Source organism: Cygnus atratus, chromosome 1 (genome assembly GCF_013377495.2).
Source record: "Cygnus atratus isolate AKBS03 ecotype Queensland, Australia chromosome 1, CAtr_DNAZoo_HiC_assembly, whole genome shotgun sequence".
NCBI classification, from domain to species: domain Eukaryota; kingdom Metazoa; phylum Chordata; class Aves; order Anseriformes; family Anatidae; genus Cygnus; species Cygnus atratus.
Window position 1 is genome coordinate 48,380,427 of NC_066362.1, and position 17,132 is coordinate 48,397,558.

At 37.8% G+C, this 17,132-nt stretch overlaps 1 protein-coding gene across 5 annotated transcripts in view; it reads left to right on the forward strand.

Moving 5' to 3' along the window:
• Nucleotides 1-17,132, forward strand: part of EEA1 (early endosome antigen 1) — a 75,551-nt gene that overhangs the window by 40,954 nt on the left and 17,465 nt on the right. For all 5 annotated transcript variants that reach the window (XM_035551564.2, XM_035551565.2, XM_035551567.2 and 2 more), the window contains 11 exons: nucleotides 2,742-2,891; nucleotides 3,861-3,980; nucleotides 4,212-4,415; nucleotides 4,990-5,190; nucleotides 7,182-7,295; nucleotides 8,507-8,662; nucleotides 10,422-10,561; nucleotides 11,173-11,503; nucleotides 12,679-12,780; nucleotides 14,167-14,361; nucleotides 15,165-15,347. In XM_035551564.2, the coding sequence (XP_035407457.1) occupies nucleotides 2,742-2,891; nucleotides 3,861-3,980; nucleotides 4,212-4,415; nucleotides 4,990-5,190; nucleotides 7,182-7,295; nucleotides 8,507-8,662; nucleotides 10,422-10,561; nucleotides 11,173-11,503; nucleotides 12,679-12,780; nucleotides 14,167-14,361; nucleotides 15,165-15,347 (1,896 nt within the window). The remainder of the gene's footprint in view (nucleotides 1-2,741; nucleotides 2,892-3,860; nucleotides 3,981-4,211; nucleotides 4,416-4,989; nucleotides 5,191-7,181; nucleotides 7,296-8,506; nucleotides 8,663-10,421; nucleotides 10,562-11,172; nucleotides 11,504-12,678; nucleotides 12,781-14,166; nucleotides 14,362-15,164; nucleotides 15,348-17,132) is intronic.

Sequence of the window (17,132 nt, forward strand, 5' to 3'; positions counted from 1 at the left end):
CTCGCACGTTCTCTGGGGATACCACTGGGAAGGAAGTCAGTCTAAGAATGAAAACCCGAACAAGCTGCTGGATCTCAGGGTGTGTTTTAGAACTGTGCTGTAAAAGAACAGTTGTGGAAAGAAGTCATTCACACATTCATTTTACATAGTGTAAAATCAGGATTGAAACCAAGCAAAATTTTTTTTCTCTGTCCCTCCAAACAAGTAACTACTATGATGGAGAAAATAAATTTTTCTTATTTGTTCACATATTACTTCAGTGGAATTACTTTTTTACAGATGTAGTCTAATAGCTTATGTTGTCACAGTGAAATGCTTTTTATGAAGACAGATACAGAGGTATTTAGTCAAACCACGTTTTCAAAGAATCTGCTGTCTTCTCAAAAATCCATTAGATAGATGCAGGTCCTGGTACCGATGTACTTCTGCAAAGTGCTAACCCGCCTAACTGCTGTTCTAGCCAGCAGCTGGGATTCTGTAAATGTTACCAATTTTTATCCCACAGTTTTCATTGAGCAATTGTCATTGCTCACAGGCTTTCTGTCTTAAGTAATAGTAAGAAAGCCGATACATATTCAAGAAAAGCAGACTTGTATTTTGATTCTTTGAGTAACAGGAAGAGGTGAGATGCATTTTTTTTTTTGTTCTGAAAAGATGGAATAGTTTTTCAGTTTTATGTGCCCCTTTCTGAGTGCTGATTTTAGAAGTTGGGTGACCTGATGGAAGTGATCTTCACAATGGAAGGAAGCTCTGATGATGACGTTGGTTCCAGCACTGGGATGGGAAGAGGCTCGCACAGGCTTTTGCAAATTTATTTTTTTGTTAAAGTAAACCAGAATATCATATAGCATAAGTATTTTGCTTAAGTGTTTCACAAAGGGGAAAAATGACAAGACTTTATGGGTACTCTTTATGTTTCATAAATGACTTGCTAGACAAGTTATTAGTGGATAATGGCTGTTATCTTTTTTTGAGGTCATAACTTGCATACATGGCCAGTAACAATTTAAAACACACAGTAGCATCTGTAACTTAACATTCATCTGTTAACTTATTGACTGATTGCAAGTTATTTCTTAGTGTACCTACAGTAAAAGTGACTTTTGTAGAATGTTGTTTGCTGATTTCCTCCCTTCCAAATATTTTCTCTCTCAGTATCAGCATAACCGTGAACTCTGTAGCCATCTCATTGCACCTTTCCTTTGATAGATGTTTTTTCCTTTGCTCTTGTTCATATTTTTAGTGAGGAAGTATTGATAATTCAGCAATTCCTGCAGAAAAAGACAAATGTTCTTGATTACCGGTATGGTCTCTTTCCATGCCCTGTCCTCTCTCTTTTTCTGCCTCTCATAACTGTGCAGTCACAGTTGGGAATCAGCATCTCAGACACATGCCAAACAGCTTTTCATTTGCAGTGTTGGTGGTTGTGGACGTATAAACAAATTTGTCTCTCTGTCTCCATCCCCTGTAACTTTTGCACTGTTTGATAACTTCAGCCAATTTTGACAGATGGTGCAAAGGTCTTCAGCATTAGGTTCTTCAGTGTTAAATCTTTGTGGAAACAAACAGCTGAGTGAAGGAGGGAGACTTATGTTCGTGTCTTACCCCCTCCATGCCTGGGGGGAGATTTAACGTTACCAGAAGCCCTGTTCCTTTTTTCTATCCCACCAGGCAGCCAGCTGGTGTGCATATACGGCCAGCCAGTCAACAAGTGGTAGCTTGCAGCGAGCAACAAGGTTGTGCTGCCTTTTGCCTAGGTATTAGTAAGAATTTGAGGTAGGCATGAAAAGGGCTTAGGAATATCAGAGGGAGGGCCTAGAGGTAAAAGGTGAATGGTACAAAGGTCTTGGACATAAATTAATAGGAAAACAAGCTTCATTAATCCTGACAGCTTGTAGAAACTTCTTGCTGTGCTGTAGGGTCTGATTCACTCCTTGTTTTTGCATTAAGTTGAAAGTTCATTTGTGTATCCATAAATTTGTTAATGTGGAAGTAGGTAGGAGATAACCCAAAGGGAAAAAAAATTGATTTTATGGAGCAAGCTTTTTATAACAGTGAATTGTATAAGGCCATTCTTGCACTTTAAAGATGGTGCAGTACTGCTTTTGGTGACCCCCAAAATTACAAGGGAGATTATTTTCAGCTGGAAGAGCACTTCCCCTTCTTACCCTCTGCTGCTGGCAAGTGCTGGAATATAAGCCACCCAAGTTACTGTGTAGCCTACAGTGAAGGTTCACGCATGTCTTCTCATCAGAGAATGAATGCCGTCGATGTGCCTAACAACTCTTACTAGTCTAGCAATGCAGAACTGTGTGTTGTTGGAGCCAGTGCAGCAGGTAAAGACATAGTGCTTCTGCCACTGGATCTACATGGCTGAGATGTAAGATGAGATCGCTCTAAGCATTACTATTTTCCCTGATAGTATTAGAAGGATTACCCTATTTGTTTTTCTGTTAAATCTCTGTAGCTCATATGGAAGGGCTTTTGTAGATAAATGAGGATTTTTCTGGGTCCCCCTTACCTACTGCTTTGAATATTTGTTTATGCTTGTGTAGTTGATGCTGTTCTATAATGTGACTTATGCTTCTGACGAATATGATATACATGCATGAATTCAGGAGTTCATGTAGTTATTTTAATCTGAGTAATGAAAATTTATTTCAAACATAGCCAACAGTCCTGTATTTTAGACTGACTTTGTGCCAAAGAATGACTGAAAAAATGGATTTCTTTTTTTGCAGTTGCACAGTAAACTTCTAGAAACTGAGCGCCAGCTAGGGGAGGCACATGGGCGGCTTAAGGAACAGAGGCAGCTCTCCAGTGAAAAGTTAATGGACAAAGAACAGCAGGTGGCTGATCTGCAATTAAAGCTTTCTCGTGCTGAAGAGCAGGTAGGACATTTTCTGCAGGCTCTGATTTATACTGTTTCTGATAATAGCCTTTATATACTCATGTTATTTTGTTGCGGTTTATAAAATGTGTCCTTATGAGAATTTCATTCGACTAATATTGTTGAAATCTTACAGTGAAATTGTGAATATCTGCCTAAATATCGTTTGTATTACAGATTTTGTAAGGCTAAATGCTTGTCTCATGCATGTATGTTCATGGTGCTTTAGAGGTGAATGAAAGGTTTTCCTTTTGCATTTATGAGCTTTGTGTAAGGATTCTATGAAAGATGTAGGTGCACCTGAGCCCATATGAGTAATGTTTTCTGTATAGATGCTGTGGGATGAAACCCAAAACCAAATGATAACCATTGGTAGTTAATAAACTGTGTGGGGTGGATGGGTAGAACTTGCTTGTTTTATTAATTTTCATTTATTTTAATGAACATCTTGTATATGTTGCTGATTTTCTGCTACCTCTATGGGGATTGGCCAAATATGTGAGTGGTATGTTGTCAAAGCTTTAAAGCTTTTCTGTAGCTAATTTGTAAAGCCTTGAACAGTATAAAAGTGGAAATGCTACTAAACTGAAGTTTCTACTAAAACTGCTAATAATAATAATAATGCTGTTTGTTTTATGGGTACCTATATTGTTAGTCATGTTATATCTTAACTGTTGGAAAAAAAAACATGCTAAATTCTCTATTTATCTTTTATATTTTTGAGAACTAAAATACATATATGTCTGATAGTGTCATAGTTCTTGCTTATGATATCGGATCTTACCTATTAATAATAAGGAATGCGTCAGTTAGGTTTTGATTCTATAACTTAGCATCACATAGTTCTGTTTTTATACCAGTTTTCAAATATTTATGTTTAGAGTAGACTCGTCTGACACTAGAGTAAACATTGAATGCTATGAAAATACTGAATGGTGCTTGATCATTCATTAGCCTCTTTTTTTCCCAGCTGAAGGAAAAAGCGGCAAATTCCACGGAATTGCAACATCAGTTAGATAAGGCAAAACAACAGCATCAGGAACACCAGACACTTCAACAAAACACAACATCAAAGCTACGAGAAGCCCAGGTAACATAGTTATATATCCTCATGTGAAAGTGTATTTCAGAATTTCATTATTTTCAATGCATTTTCTCTGTAAAAGTGGCTTGCATGACTTTATAGTACTTTCAATAATTTAATATGTAAATTTTGAACAGAATATACAGAGGATGTTTAATAAATTTATGCAACATTTTATGCGTTAGGAATAACTTCTAAGGTTGCTATAATTAAGGAAACTACTGTGTGATTTTCTAGAATGATTTGGAGCAAGTACTACGGCAAATTGGAGATAAGGACCAAAAAATTCAAAATCTTGAGGCCTTGCTTCAAAAGAGTAAGGAAAATATCTCTCTACTTGAAAAGGAAAGAGAGGACTTGTATGCAAAAATTCAGGCTGGTGAAGGAGAAACTGCAGTTCTTAACCAGCTACAAGAGAAAAATCATGCATTGCAGATACAAGTAAGAACTCAGAGACCTCTTTCTTTTTTTTCTCATCATTGCATCTTTTATTCTTTCTTTTTGTTTTCTTTTCTTTCTGTTTCATTAAATATGGCATTGGTCTTTTCTATACATTGTTTGCTGTTTCTTTGATACTGTGAAGTCTTTACTGCTTAAATTTCACAGTATGTATGCTTTGGTGACCTCCTTGCTATCAGAAAAGAGGAAGGAATTCCTAGATGTTTCCTATGTAAACATGCTGGCAATATATGCTTAAAAAAAATGGATACATACATGTTTGTTTCTCTTATTTTAAAAATAGGTGTAATTCCTGCTTTCAACACCAAAATTCAGTCTGTTGTTTCTTCAGTGTGTTGTTTTTGTTACTGTATGGCCAAATTGACCAGTCACTTTGCTTCAGTTTTCAACTGGTACCCTATTCAAACTGATATTGCGTGCAGTATAGCTTCATTGTAATAGTTAAAGTTGGGACTTCAAAGCCATGATAGGATGCCCTAGAATTCAGCAGGTTTATGACTTTTTTGGTCATCCTGTTCCAGTCTTCCCTTCTATTTACCTCCTTTTTTCACTGCAGGTAACTCAGCTGACAGAGAAGCTGAAGAATCAATCAGAAAGTCATAAACAAGCCCAAGAAAATTTGCATGAGCAAGTGCAGGAGCAGAAGGCACATCTAAGAGCTGCTCAAGACCGTGTGCTCTCCCTGGAAGCAAATATCACTGAGCTGAGCAGCCAGCTAAATGAAAGTAAAGAGAAAGTATCACAACTTGATGTACAGGTAATGGAACTCTGTTCTGCCTGGTGATGATAAATCCTGTCTGTGATTTCTGTATTCTCTCCAGAGAATGTACAAAGCAATTTGGGAAAAATTGCATGTTTCTACTAACAGACAAATGAAGTAGAATAAGGCAGATAAACTTGAGGATGTAAGTGGATTCAGAATAGGAATAGATGGCAAGGTTGGTGTGATTTTTTTTTTTCCTTCTTTTTTGGGTGGGTGTTTTGTGGTGGTGATCGGAGGTGGTGGTCGGAGTTTATAATCAAGTTGTGCAAACTTGTCCTTGAGCATCTTTTTTGTATTCATAATTCATTTATGTATTCATATTTTTTCATAATATTCAAATATCCATAAAACTCCTTTTACCTGTTCTGGATTCTGTGCACCAGAGTCAGTCTAAGTCATTAAGATCTTGCTGTTGCCTAGAAATTTCCTATGCTGGTGGCTTTTATCAAAAACAAGCAAACAAAAAATTGCAGGCTGCCTTTTTGTCAATTTAATTGAACTAAACAAGGAAAATCCACAGTATAGACTCAAGGTGGACTCTCATACTAAGTGCTGCTTAAGCTAAAATCAGCTAATTATCAGTAACGTATCAGTACAGGCTGGGGGGTGACCTGCTGGAGAGGAGCTCTGAGGAGAAGAACCTGGGGGTCCTGGTAGACTGCAGGTTGGCCATGAGCCAGCAGTGTGCCCTGGTGGCCAAGAGGGCCAATGGGATCCTGGCGTGCATTAAAAGGAGCGTGGCCAGCAGGTCAAGGGAGGTGATCCTCCCCCTCTACTCTGCCCTGGTCAGGCCTCACCTGGAGTACTGCGTCCAGTTCTGGGCTCCCCGGTACAAAAGACAGGGATCTCCTGGAAAGAGTCCAGTGGAGGGCCACAAAGATGATACGGGGCCTGGAGCATCTTCCCTATGGGGAAAGGCTGAGAGACCTGGGTCTGTTCAGCCTGGAGAAGAGAAGACTGAGAGGGGATCTTATCAATGTTTATAAATACCTGAGGTGTGGGAGACAGAGGGATATGGCCAACCTCTTTTCAGTGGTTTGTGGGGACAGGACAAGGGGTAATGGCCATAAGATAGAGCACAGGAAGTTCTGTGCCAACATGCGAAAGAACTTCTTCACAGTGAGGGTGACGAAGCACTGGAACAAGCTGCCCAGGGAGGTTGTGGAGTCTCCTCCTCTGGAGATATTCAAGGCCCGTCTGGACGCCTACCTGGGCAGCCTGCTCTAGGGTACCTGCTTTGGCAGGGGGGGTGGACCCGATGATCTCTCAAGGTCCCTTCCAACCCCTACAATTCTGTGATTCTGTGAATTATGTTCAGATATCATAAAGAATAAACAACACTTGTTCAGAAGTTTAGCAATTATGTTCCTACATAGATACACTTGGTGCACATAGTACTGCTGTTGTTGGATTAATACACTGGGATGTCTTTTTAATTAGTGTTACTCAGTACCTTCTTGTGATGTAGCTCTGATGTTTTTGCTGGGCTTTGCTACAATATCTGGGGTGTATATCTCAGGCTACACACCTGCCCTATAGATTTTTAGCTAGTTAGGTATTTTGGGAAGAGTAGGAAGTTGCTCCCTGACGTGCAGATAGGCACAGAGAAAAATATACGTGTGGAAGCATGTTTTACTAGTTTCTTTTTCTTTTAATGATTTTATGTGCATGTAGTGTGAGGTTACCAAAGTATGCAGGAGTGTGAGTGCAGTAACTCTCTCCCATTGTTCCTTGCTTGTGAATAAAAACACTTTCCTAAAGGAGAATGAGTGGGACTGTTTTTTTTTTGTTTTTTTTTAATTTGTGTTTTTATCTCAAAGAACAAACTGTGGCTTAACATCCTGATTATTTGCTAAAACTTGAAAACAATTCTTTTTTAATTAGCACATGAAAAATGCTGAATTTACTAGTAAACTTAATTATTATATGAAAAAAATCAGCTACAGTAAAATAGATGTTTTAGTGAAGTATGACTTGTCTTTCAGGTAAAAGCAAAAACTGAATTGCTGCTTTCAGCAGAAGCATCAAAAGCTGCTCAAAGAGCTGACCTTCAGAATCATCTGGACACTGCCCAACATGCGTTGCAAGACAAACAACAGGTTAGGAGCAACATACAAACGTAAAGATTCTACCTTACCTAAAAATCTACTTACAAACCTAAGAATAATGTGTTTACAAACTAAACATGTGACTATGCATTTGAAAATAATCATGTAGGATATTTTAACCATGTGATAGGTATTCAGTTCTTTCTGCTGTAATCTGGACCAGATACATTTTATAGTGTAAAGAACTTAATTAAGAATCCAATCCTTGCTGTATTTTTGGCTATAGTTTGGGATCTAAGTTTCCATATTGGAGTACAACTCAATTCTAATCCATATGTTATGAAAAAAAGAGTTTATAGAATGCAGTGGGTACAAGTGAAAACTCTTAACTTGTATTGCATATCCAGATAAATTCAAAATCAGATGTCTTTATTCAGAAATAATTATCTGCATGCCAACTGACACAAAAGCTAGAAGGTGCTTGTTAAAACTGCATGGTTTAGTTTACATTAATCCCAGTGAAGCATGCTACCAGGTACTGAATCAAATATTCGTATTGTTAGGATTAGTGCTGCTCCGATCTTAGTGGAAATGTCCAGCAATTCTGAAGAGCACTGGTTTTTAGGGTGGTAATTAATTTGGGTAATTAATTGCTATAAACAGAAGACTTCTTTTTGTAACTATTAATTAAATACATAATTACCTAATAATTAAACAAATCAACTTGCTTGGAGAGCAAGGAGGTTGGATGTAACTGTCATCTTAGTGGTTACTAAGTGAATGAGTTTGTGTCTGTTGCAGGAATTATGTTGTTATATGTTGAACAAAATGCTTTGTAATCATCTTTTGTATGTGAAGAGCATACTCTTCCCATGATACTGGCTTTCTTCTCCAGTGATTCCTTGATTTCAGGAAGACAGCAAAATTTTCTATGAAGTCTTGTAGTGTTACTTTCTAGTTATTGCTGTATTAACTTCAGGATCTTGAGCATTTATTGCATACAATTTCTCTTCTGTTTATAAGGAAAAGCCACATTTCTTAAGATTTAGCTCACAGCCTATAGAGTTTGAGGGGGATATGTTTAACATAGAGAATTTGTTTCTGCTTTTCCCACTCAATTTCCTGCCTCTCAGAATAAAAAACATTATTTTCCTTTTTAATTTCAACACATTAGATCATATAAAGCATTTATTCAGAGGACATCAGTCATTTTTGGAAGCTATTTAAAAGCTAACAAACCTCTTATTTTTATTTTACCCCAGGAGTTAAACAAGGTCAGCAGTCAGTTGGATCAAGTTACCGCTAAGCTGAATGATAAGCAGGAATACTGTGCTCAGCTGGAAGCCAATCTCAAAGAATACAAAGAGCAATGTCTTTATTTAGAACAGAAAACCGAAGAGCTGGAGGGACAGCTTAAGGTTTGTATTGAGCACAGCATATGAGCTTACTGCAACTGATGTTCTCCACTGCTTGGTAGTATTTCATAAAAGCTGTGCTCAAATTACAGTGAAAGGATTTTATCAATATGACTTCTGTAGGTTTTCTTTTTCACCGGTGTTTCCTGATCTGCCCTTTAATCCTATTCTCTTCTTCTGTGCTAGTATATCATACTAAGATTTAGGATGTTGCCCTTATACTGTCACTTTCCACTATGTGTGCTTTTACCAACCTCTGTGCTACCTGGAAAGTGCTATGAGAAGGACCATGAATACTTCTTGAAATTAGAGTCTCCAAGTCTATACATTTTACAAGTGGTACCAGCGAATATGTGTTACATTGGTTAGCCCAAGTTAATACTACCTGTCTGTTTTGATTTAATTCTGAAGCCTTTCAGTAGGCCTTTCTGGGGTCTTTTTATCGTGATTTTTATGTATGAGAAATATTTTTCCACAAATTTGATCATGAGTTCTGTATTCCATTTCTGGATTTGGATTTTCTCTTAAATTGCACATAATTCTGACGAGTTTGCAGAACCTTTTGTTATTTTGCTACACTAATGTTTTCCATAAAGGATGAATTACTTCACTGTTTTTAAATTTGGGCTTTACATTTTGTTCAATATTTGTTAAGCATTCTTAGTGGTCAAAATCACGGTATATAAAATCATGTAATATATAGGTCTTGGGAGCAATGCAGAATTAGTTTTGCAGTGTTGTGTATCTGTTTTGAAGGAGATCAGCCATCTAGAGTGAGTTGTGTGCTTTTTCTAGTTTATATGCTTTTCTGCCTGGTTTCATTTGTGCTTTTATTTTTCATTCTTTTACTAGTGTATCACAGGTAACCAGTGTACTCAAATGCTTAAATACTCAAATGCAGGAATACGCTGTTTGCTTCCACAAGATTTTATGAGGTCCGTATTAGATGAAGTGTGAAACTGAGCAGGGTTGTTGATGCTATCAACAAGAGTGCAATTCTGTGTAAAAGTCTTGGTGTCATCACCATTGTTAAGGATTATTCCAGTTGAATGCATGGTATTAAAAACGAGAGAGAGAGGAGGGGAAAAAAAAAAGAAACCCTGAAACCCTCAGGAATGTTCTCTGAGAAACTTGACCATGGTGTTTTATGGCCACTGCGTGAAAGCAGAAGTGTCTATAAAACAGCCAGTGTGTTGAAGAGTCTAAGCAGTGCCCGGTTGCTGAGGACTCCTGTGTTCTTTATATTCCATGCAAATGAACAAGTATCTTCTATAAACAAAACAAAAGAAACCTTCTGCCAAACAAGCACAGGGTTTCTTTATAGCTGTAGTTCATGTCTTTGTTGTTATAAAGAATGGCAGAGTTGGGGGATATGTAAATCACCAGTTATTTGAAACTGCTGAAACTACTTGTTGGTGGCTGAGAACAGGGCCCCAAAGCTGAACGCTGTGTATGTCCTTTTAAAGATTTCTGCATTTTATTTACTACTTCGCAGTAAAATGGCTGCTTGGCATTTAACTTAAAGGTGATTTCAGAATGTTTTACCAAAATGGATCACTTCTGGGGGAGCAAAAGAATTGCAGGAACTAAATAATGAAAGGCAAGTGGCCAGCTAATGAAATAGATAGTGTGTGAGAACTGTGACTGCTTTCTGCAGTAAACACTTTTTACAGTAAATACTGCTGGACGACTTCTGCTTTTTATTGTTTTGTTTTATTGTCTGTGTTCTGATGGCTCTAACTTTTTTGTTTTTCTGTCTCAGAAACTTGAAGCTGACATTCTTGATGCTAAAACAAGCAAAGAACAAGCTCTTCAGGAATTACAGCAGCAGCGACAGCAATCTACGGAATTAGACCTCCGAACAGCAGAACTGAGTAAACAACTTGAAGCGGAAAGAGAAGTGTATGCATACCCTGTGTTATAATACTTTTCAAAGTTAGATATAAAGCTAAATTAGAGTGGTTTGGACTACAGTTGAAATTTTGTTCTTCTCTCTTGTGATTTCTTAAAATCATAGATAAAAGTGATGTATTCCCTCTGCTATGAGAACTGAGTTATATCTCATCTATTTTCTTGCACTTTACCTGCCATGCAGTCTCCATCTGCGACATCATCTTCTGTGAATCACTGGCTGATGTGATTTAACACACTTTGGTTTATTCACTGTGCTTGTCAGCTAAATATTTAAGTAGGCTGACGCGCTGAGGTCTGTCTCTAACTATCCATAGCTCTGTAACTTTCAGAGATTAATTTGCAATTTATGCATAAGCAGCAAAGGGGTAGCTTCTGTTCACAATATTTGAGGAAGGAAAATCCATCTCAAAATAGCGTTTATAGTTGCTTATATGTCTTCACTGGAGAGACAAATGCCTGTATTCTGGAAGGAAAAGGTATTCTTTGAATTAATTCTACAGTTAATATCTTTAAGTAGAGATGTTTAATGATACAAAGAAAACTGTGAAGAAGAATAAAAAAAATGTTTTATTTTTCTTTATTTTGCTTTGTATTTGCAGCACGTCTAGTGCTAAATTGGATTTACAGAAGAAATCTGAGGCCCTTGAACAAGCAAAACAGCAAATTTCAAAGCAGGAAGAGGAAAATGCCAGCCTCAAACAAAACCTTGAGAAATCAAGTCAAGATACAAGTAAACAACTCAAGGAGTTAGACTGTAAAATAAAAGTAGCAACATCGGAGTTGCAACAGGTGAAATTAGAGAAAGATGCTCTATTAAAGGACCTTACAGCTACCAAAGAGAAGCTCTCAAAAAGTTCTGAATCCTTCAAAAAAAAGAAGGAAGAATTAGAAAAAGAAATACAACAAGAAAAAGCAGCTGTAGCAGAAATGGTTAGTAGGCTTTTTTGATTAGACCTTAAGTTTGAGGTATTTACAATGTGATATTAAGATTTTATTTTTGTTCTGAAAACAGTGCACATATGATAAGTGCGTGAAAGTTAATTTCCTTAAGGAAAAACAAATTTTGATTTTAGCCGTTTATACATGTGTCCTAACTTGAATTTTTGTCTGGATGTTTACTGTGGTAAACATCTGTTCATGTCACACAACAAGATCCAACTGGCTGTTATTTTGGGAGATGCCTAGCTTGAGGTTTTACAAGAGCACTAGAACTATTTGAGTTTCGGAGAGGTCTCTCACATGATGGTATAGTAACAAACACTTGACCAGAGCAACCTGTTATGGTAAGAAGAGTGTACTCCTGGTAGCCTTAGAATGCACCATTTTTTTCTTTCCCCTTTTGCTTTGTTGGTAACATGACTGACTACTATACAAGTATATATTTTATAAATTTTCTTATACAGGTTTACTGACAGCCTTACCCTCAGAACATGGTAGAGGTATCTTTCTCATTCCCTTCCCATCTTGCATGTCAGTATTTGAGTATTTCCCAGAACCCATGTGTAGCTGCTTTTATTCTACTCTTAAAACAAACAAAAACAACAACAAAACAATAACAACAAAAACAAAAAATCCCCTCATACTTAAAAATAACACTTTCCTACGTCACCTTCTTAAGATGAACCTTTCTGCTTGCTTTAGTTTAGTTTAGTTTTAAATATTTGTGTTTTTCCTAAAAGCTTGAAGGATTTTCTCCCCAATTTATACTCAAATATTATGTTTGCATATGAATCCTGCAAATCTATTTACTCATGAATTTTAGAACATCGAGAAATTTTGGATCCTGAGGAGAGCAATGAGCCTACTGCTTGCCATAAGAAGAGGGGCTGCCAACAGCAGCTTCAACCAAGGACACTATCCCTAATCAGAAAAACTTCTTGGCACATGGCTGCCTTGAAGTACAGGATATCAGCTGAGTTCAGCTTAGATTTATCGCTGTTAACAGCTAGAGACGTTTTTAGCTGAAAATGTCTGCAACTGAGAAGAAAGGCATTTTCATTAGAAAGAAAAGCATTCTTTTTGAATGCTTTGTAGCTTCTGTGAAAATACATGTCACTTGGTCTTAGAAGCTCACAAAAATACTTGCTTGTCTTCTGTTTTTTTAGGAAAAATCTTACCAAGAAGTAAAACAACAGCTCCAAGTACAAACAGAGTCTGTAGCTAAAGAGAGGAATGAATTGAAAAACTCACTGGAAAAAAAGGAGGGGGTAAGCCGTCCACATAGTTTCAAAAATCAAGAAAAGAATAATAACAAATGCTTAAAAAATTCATTTTCATTCTCATATGCTGGGATTAATGAGGGAAAAAAGAGGTTGCAGTTCTCAGACTGTAACCCATCTGGGACACTGAAATTAGGTGATACAAAATTGCCTGGTAAAAGGTAAATGCTGTATAAAATTATGGAGAAAATTATTCTGGGAGTTACTGAAAAACACCTCAAGGACAATGTGGTCGTTGGTCACAGCTAACATGGGTTCATGAGGGGAATGTCCTGCTTAACGAACTTAATTTCCGCCCACCTAGTTTATGAAGGGAAGACAGTTGATGTAATCTTTTTGGATTTCAGTAAAGCTTTCAATACAGTTTCTCACAGTAACTTTCTGGACAAAACGTCCAGCATAGAGTTAGATAAATGCATAATACAATGGGTGAACAACTGGCTTGAGGGATCGGGTTCAAAGGGTTATAGCAAACAGGATTATATCAGGCTGGTGGCCAGTCACTAGTGGGGTATCCCAGGGCTCCATTTTAGGGCCAGTTCTCTTCAATATTTTCATAAATGACTTGGATGTGGGACTAGAAAATGTTTTGAGGAAATTTGCAGATGATACTAAATTGGGAGGAACAGTTGACCCTAGTAAGGGTAGAGAGGCCTTGCAGAGAGATCTTGGCAAATTAGAGAGCTGGGCAATGACCAGCTATATGAAGTTTAACAAGAGCAAGTGCTGGATTCTGCACCTGGGAAGGGGCAACCCTGGATATATGTACAGACTGAGGGATGAGAGGCTGGAGAGCAGCCCCACAGAAAGGGGTCTGGGTGTTTTCTGCATAATTTTGCCAAGTTGAAAATGAGTCAACAATATGCCCTGGCAGCCAGGAGAGCCAGCTGTACTCTGGGGTGCATCAAGCATAGCATTGCTAGCTTGGTCAAGGGAAGTGATCGTCCCACTCCGCTCTGCACTGGTGTGGCCTCACCTCGAGCACTGCATGCAATTTTGGGCACCAAAGTATAAAAAAGGAAAAAGCTATTAGAGAGTGTCAAAAGGAGGGCTACAAAGATGGTGCAGGGTCTAGAGGGGAAGACGTATGAGGAGCAGCTGAGGCCCCTTGGTTTGTTCAGCCCAGAGCAGAGCAGGCTGAGGGCAAGCCTTTCAGGTTACTGCAACCAGCAGACACTCCCCAACTTCTAGCAGTCCTTTGAGGGTTGGACCAGAGACCATATCTTCAGCTTTAACAGTTTTTTCGTTTGTGAACTTGTCTGTTTGCTCCTTGAGCTTTGCAATTTGTCATACACACGGTTTACATACTACAGCATGTACAAATAATGATTTAAATTAAAATTATATACAGTTATTTAATATGTTTGAATATAGATCTCTAAGCAGTTGTCGATAGAACTTGATTCAGCACGTGCACAAGTACTGGAAATTCAGGGTCTTCTGAAAGACAAAGAAAAAAGTGAGCAGCATCTTCAGGGAAAGCTGAGAGACCTAAAGGAATCTTTTGAGCAGAAGAAAAAACACAGTGAAACACTACAAGCTGAGTTAAAAACTGCCCTTTTAGAAAAGGTAAGGCTGGCCTCTCACTCCTGTAAGAAAATTAATATAAATTTCTTTGATATATGCTGTGGCTTTTATGCCTGTGTTTTTGGAATAAACAGGTATTTACTGTGGTCTTGCTGGAAAGGGTAAGGTCAGGATGTGGAGACAGTCTTCAACAGGCAGTGCTGAAATATACAGATTCTCTAGGAGCTGAGTTTCAATAAAATGGTAAAAATGGCTAGATTGTATGTCTTTATTTTGACGTAGGAGTATACTGTGAAGTAAGAGCTGCTATTTTCTTGTAAAGCAGTAGACAGTTTTGTGAGAGCAGTTTAGACAAACTCTGCAGTGTTTTGGAATGTCCATGGCAGTTTTAAACTAACTCTTTTATTATAGCAAAAGAATTTATCTGAGTGACAAAATGAAACTAATAAACCATAGTGGAAATAGTTCAAATGTCTTACATTCGCGAATGTTGTGTTGCTGTTAAATGTTGTACCAGCTTTGGCTGCCCTGTACAGTATGATCATACTTTTGCTTGAGCCAGTCTAGGGAAACTGTAAGTTTTTTTTTTTTTTAAATATATATATGTATAATTTAAATTTTAAATGTTCGGTCTTGCTGCGTTTAACTAAGTCTCATGATGTGGATTTAATTTTGTTGCTAAATTAGCTACAAAATATTGCTATAAAATCTGTATATGTTAGGTTACTGAATTGCTATTTCATAAGTGGAAATGAATCTAGTTTTGCAGTAAAAATATGATTTATTGAAATCATAAAGCATACTGTCTGTAACTTTAACTGACACTTCTTATGCCTATGTTTCAGGCAGAACTGGAGAATAAGCTGCAACAGCAGACAATTTTGTCAGCTCAGGAGCTTAAAACAGAGAAAGGAAAACTAGCAGACTTACAGAAGACCTATGAAAAATATAAGGAAAACATGGAAAAGCTGCAACTGGATCTTTACGGGAAAGAGTCTGAGCTGCTGGCGACCAGGCAAGACCTTAAGGTACTTACAGACGCTTTAATGTTATTTGTGACTTAATAGATCTGTCTGTATCCATTCTGAAGACACAGAAACAGTGCAAAAACTGTATGGGGAAAGAAAAAAAAAAAAAGCTCTTTGCTATATATAGAATACAGTGCTGTTCAATCCCTTCCCCTGGGACAAAGGATATACTGACACTAATTGAAAGCCAAGTGTATTTGCCAGCTTACCTGAACTACCCTTCCATTTCCGCAATGGCAATCTGACGTATGGAAGCAAAGTGAAAGATGATTTATTTTCATATTCTTTTTAGAGTTATTTTTTTTTGGTGGTATATATTGTAGCTTTCAACTAATTTAAATAATGTAGCTAATTAGGGCAAAGTCACAGATGGCGTGCAAGTAACCACTGCTTTCTAGATTTAACTAGAACTGTAGTTGTCAGTCTGCTCCTATGCCCTTGCCCCTTCTGCTTCTTCCTGGCTCGTTACAGACTTTGAGAGATGTCATACTGATAGAAACAGTAGGTTTAGGGACCTGCCTGGAGTGCAGATGTCTGAATGTAATCCTCCAAGTTTTTGCTATTCCTAAGCAGAATGTACCTGATTTGGTATTCAGGTGTAATGCCTTCAGAAAGATGTTGCTGGGAATTGAGTCAATAAGAAAAGGTGTTTCTTTATCCTTTTTCCTTTTTTCCCCCCTTCCCTCATGTCAGTGCTAAACAAATGCTCAAGTTTGTACCAGGACATACTATGCTGCAGAGATGTGTGGCTTTGGCTCTTTTCACTTGCAAAGCTGGAGTGGGAGTCATCGTCTGTGTCTGACGCTGTTGTTTTAAGCTTTAGCTTTTCTGAAGTTCTTGGAGAGAAATAGGTGCTTCTGGAGAACTGGTCATCCAATCCATTTTAGCTGCTGGCTTCTGTTTGCTTCGCTATATATAAAGGGAGCTTTTGGTGACTGCTTAGATTTAGTATGTCCCTTCCACTTCTCCCAGTGTAATCTTTTCAGTCCCATCCTTGAAATATTAAAGGTTTTGTGGCTATTTCAGATAGCTCCATGTGAGCTGTGGAGTCCTAGCCAAACTCAGTGTTTTGAGTTCCTTTAAGAAAAAGAAAAGTAGCTCCTTTATGTGTACATCATTGGATTCCTCTTAATCATGCTCCTCCTCTGTGACATTAGATTACCTGCCACATTTTCCTGCAAGTCAGAGCAGCTTTATTTTTGGTGCTGCTTGATTGAATTGCTGTGCAAGGGTATTAGTTACTATAGCTTGCTAACCTCCTTTCTGAGTTAATTTCCCAGAATGCGTTTAGATCAGCACATTGGTAATTATGGTATAATTTAGATTGGTAATGCAGTGACCTGTAAAAGCATTGGATGTTCATTTAAATATTGCTTGTTGCAAAGATAGCTTTGAATAAGTATTATTAAACCAGCTTGATGACTTCTAGTTCTGACAAATATAAAATAGGACAGTAGGCTTCCCACGTGCTTTTAAACCTGAATTGGGATGGTAACAAGGGAGAGATGGAACATCAGTGCAAAAAGGTAAAATAAGGTGGTAGGAACAGGTGACTAGCAACACCTGTAATATATAGATAAGGTGACTAGCAACAGGAGAATAAGATTGTTAATATGAACAGGTAACTGGATTTATTATGTAAATATCTGTGGAGCCTAGAGAACCTGTGAAAGATTGGTGTCCTCAGTACTGAGGTGATGTACCAGTTTGGAGGCTGTTTGCATGGTTGTTTATTTATTCATAGTTATTTATGATAGTTAGGGATAGTGAGGTCTGCATGGCACC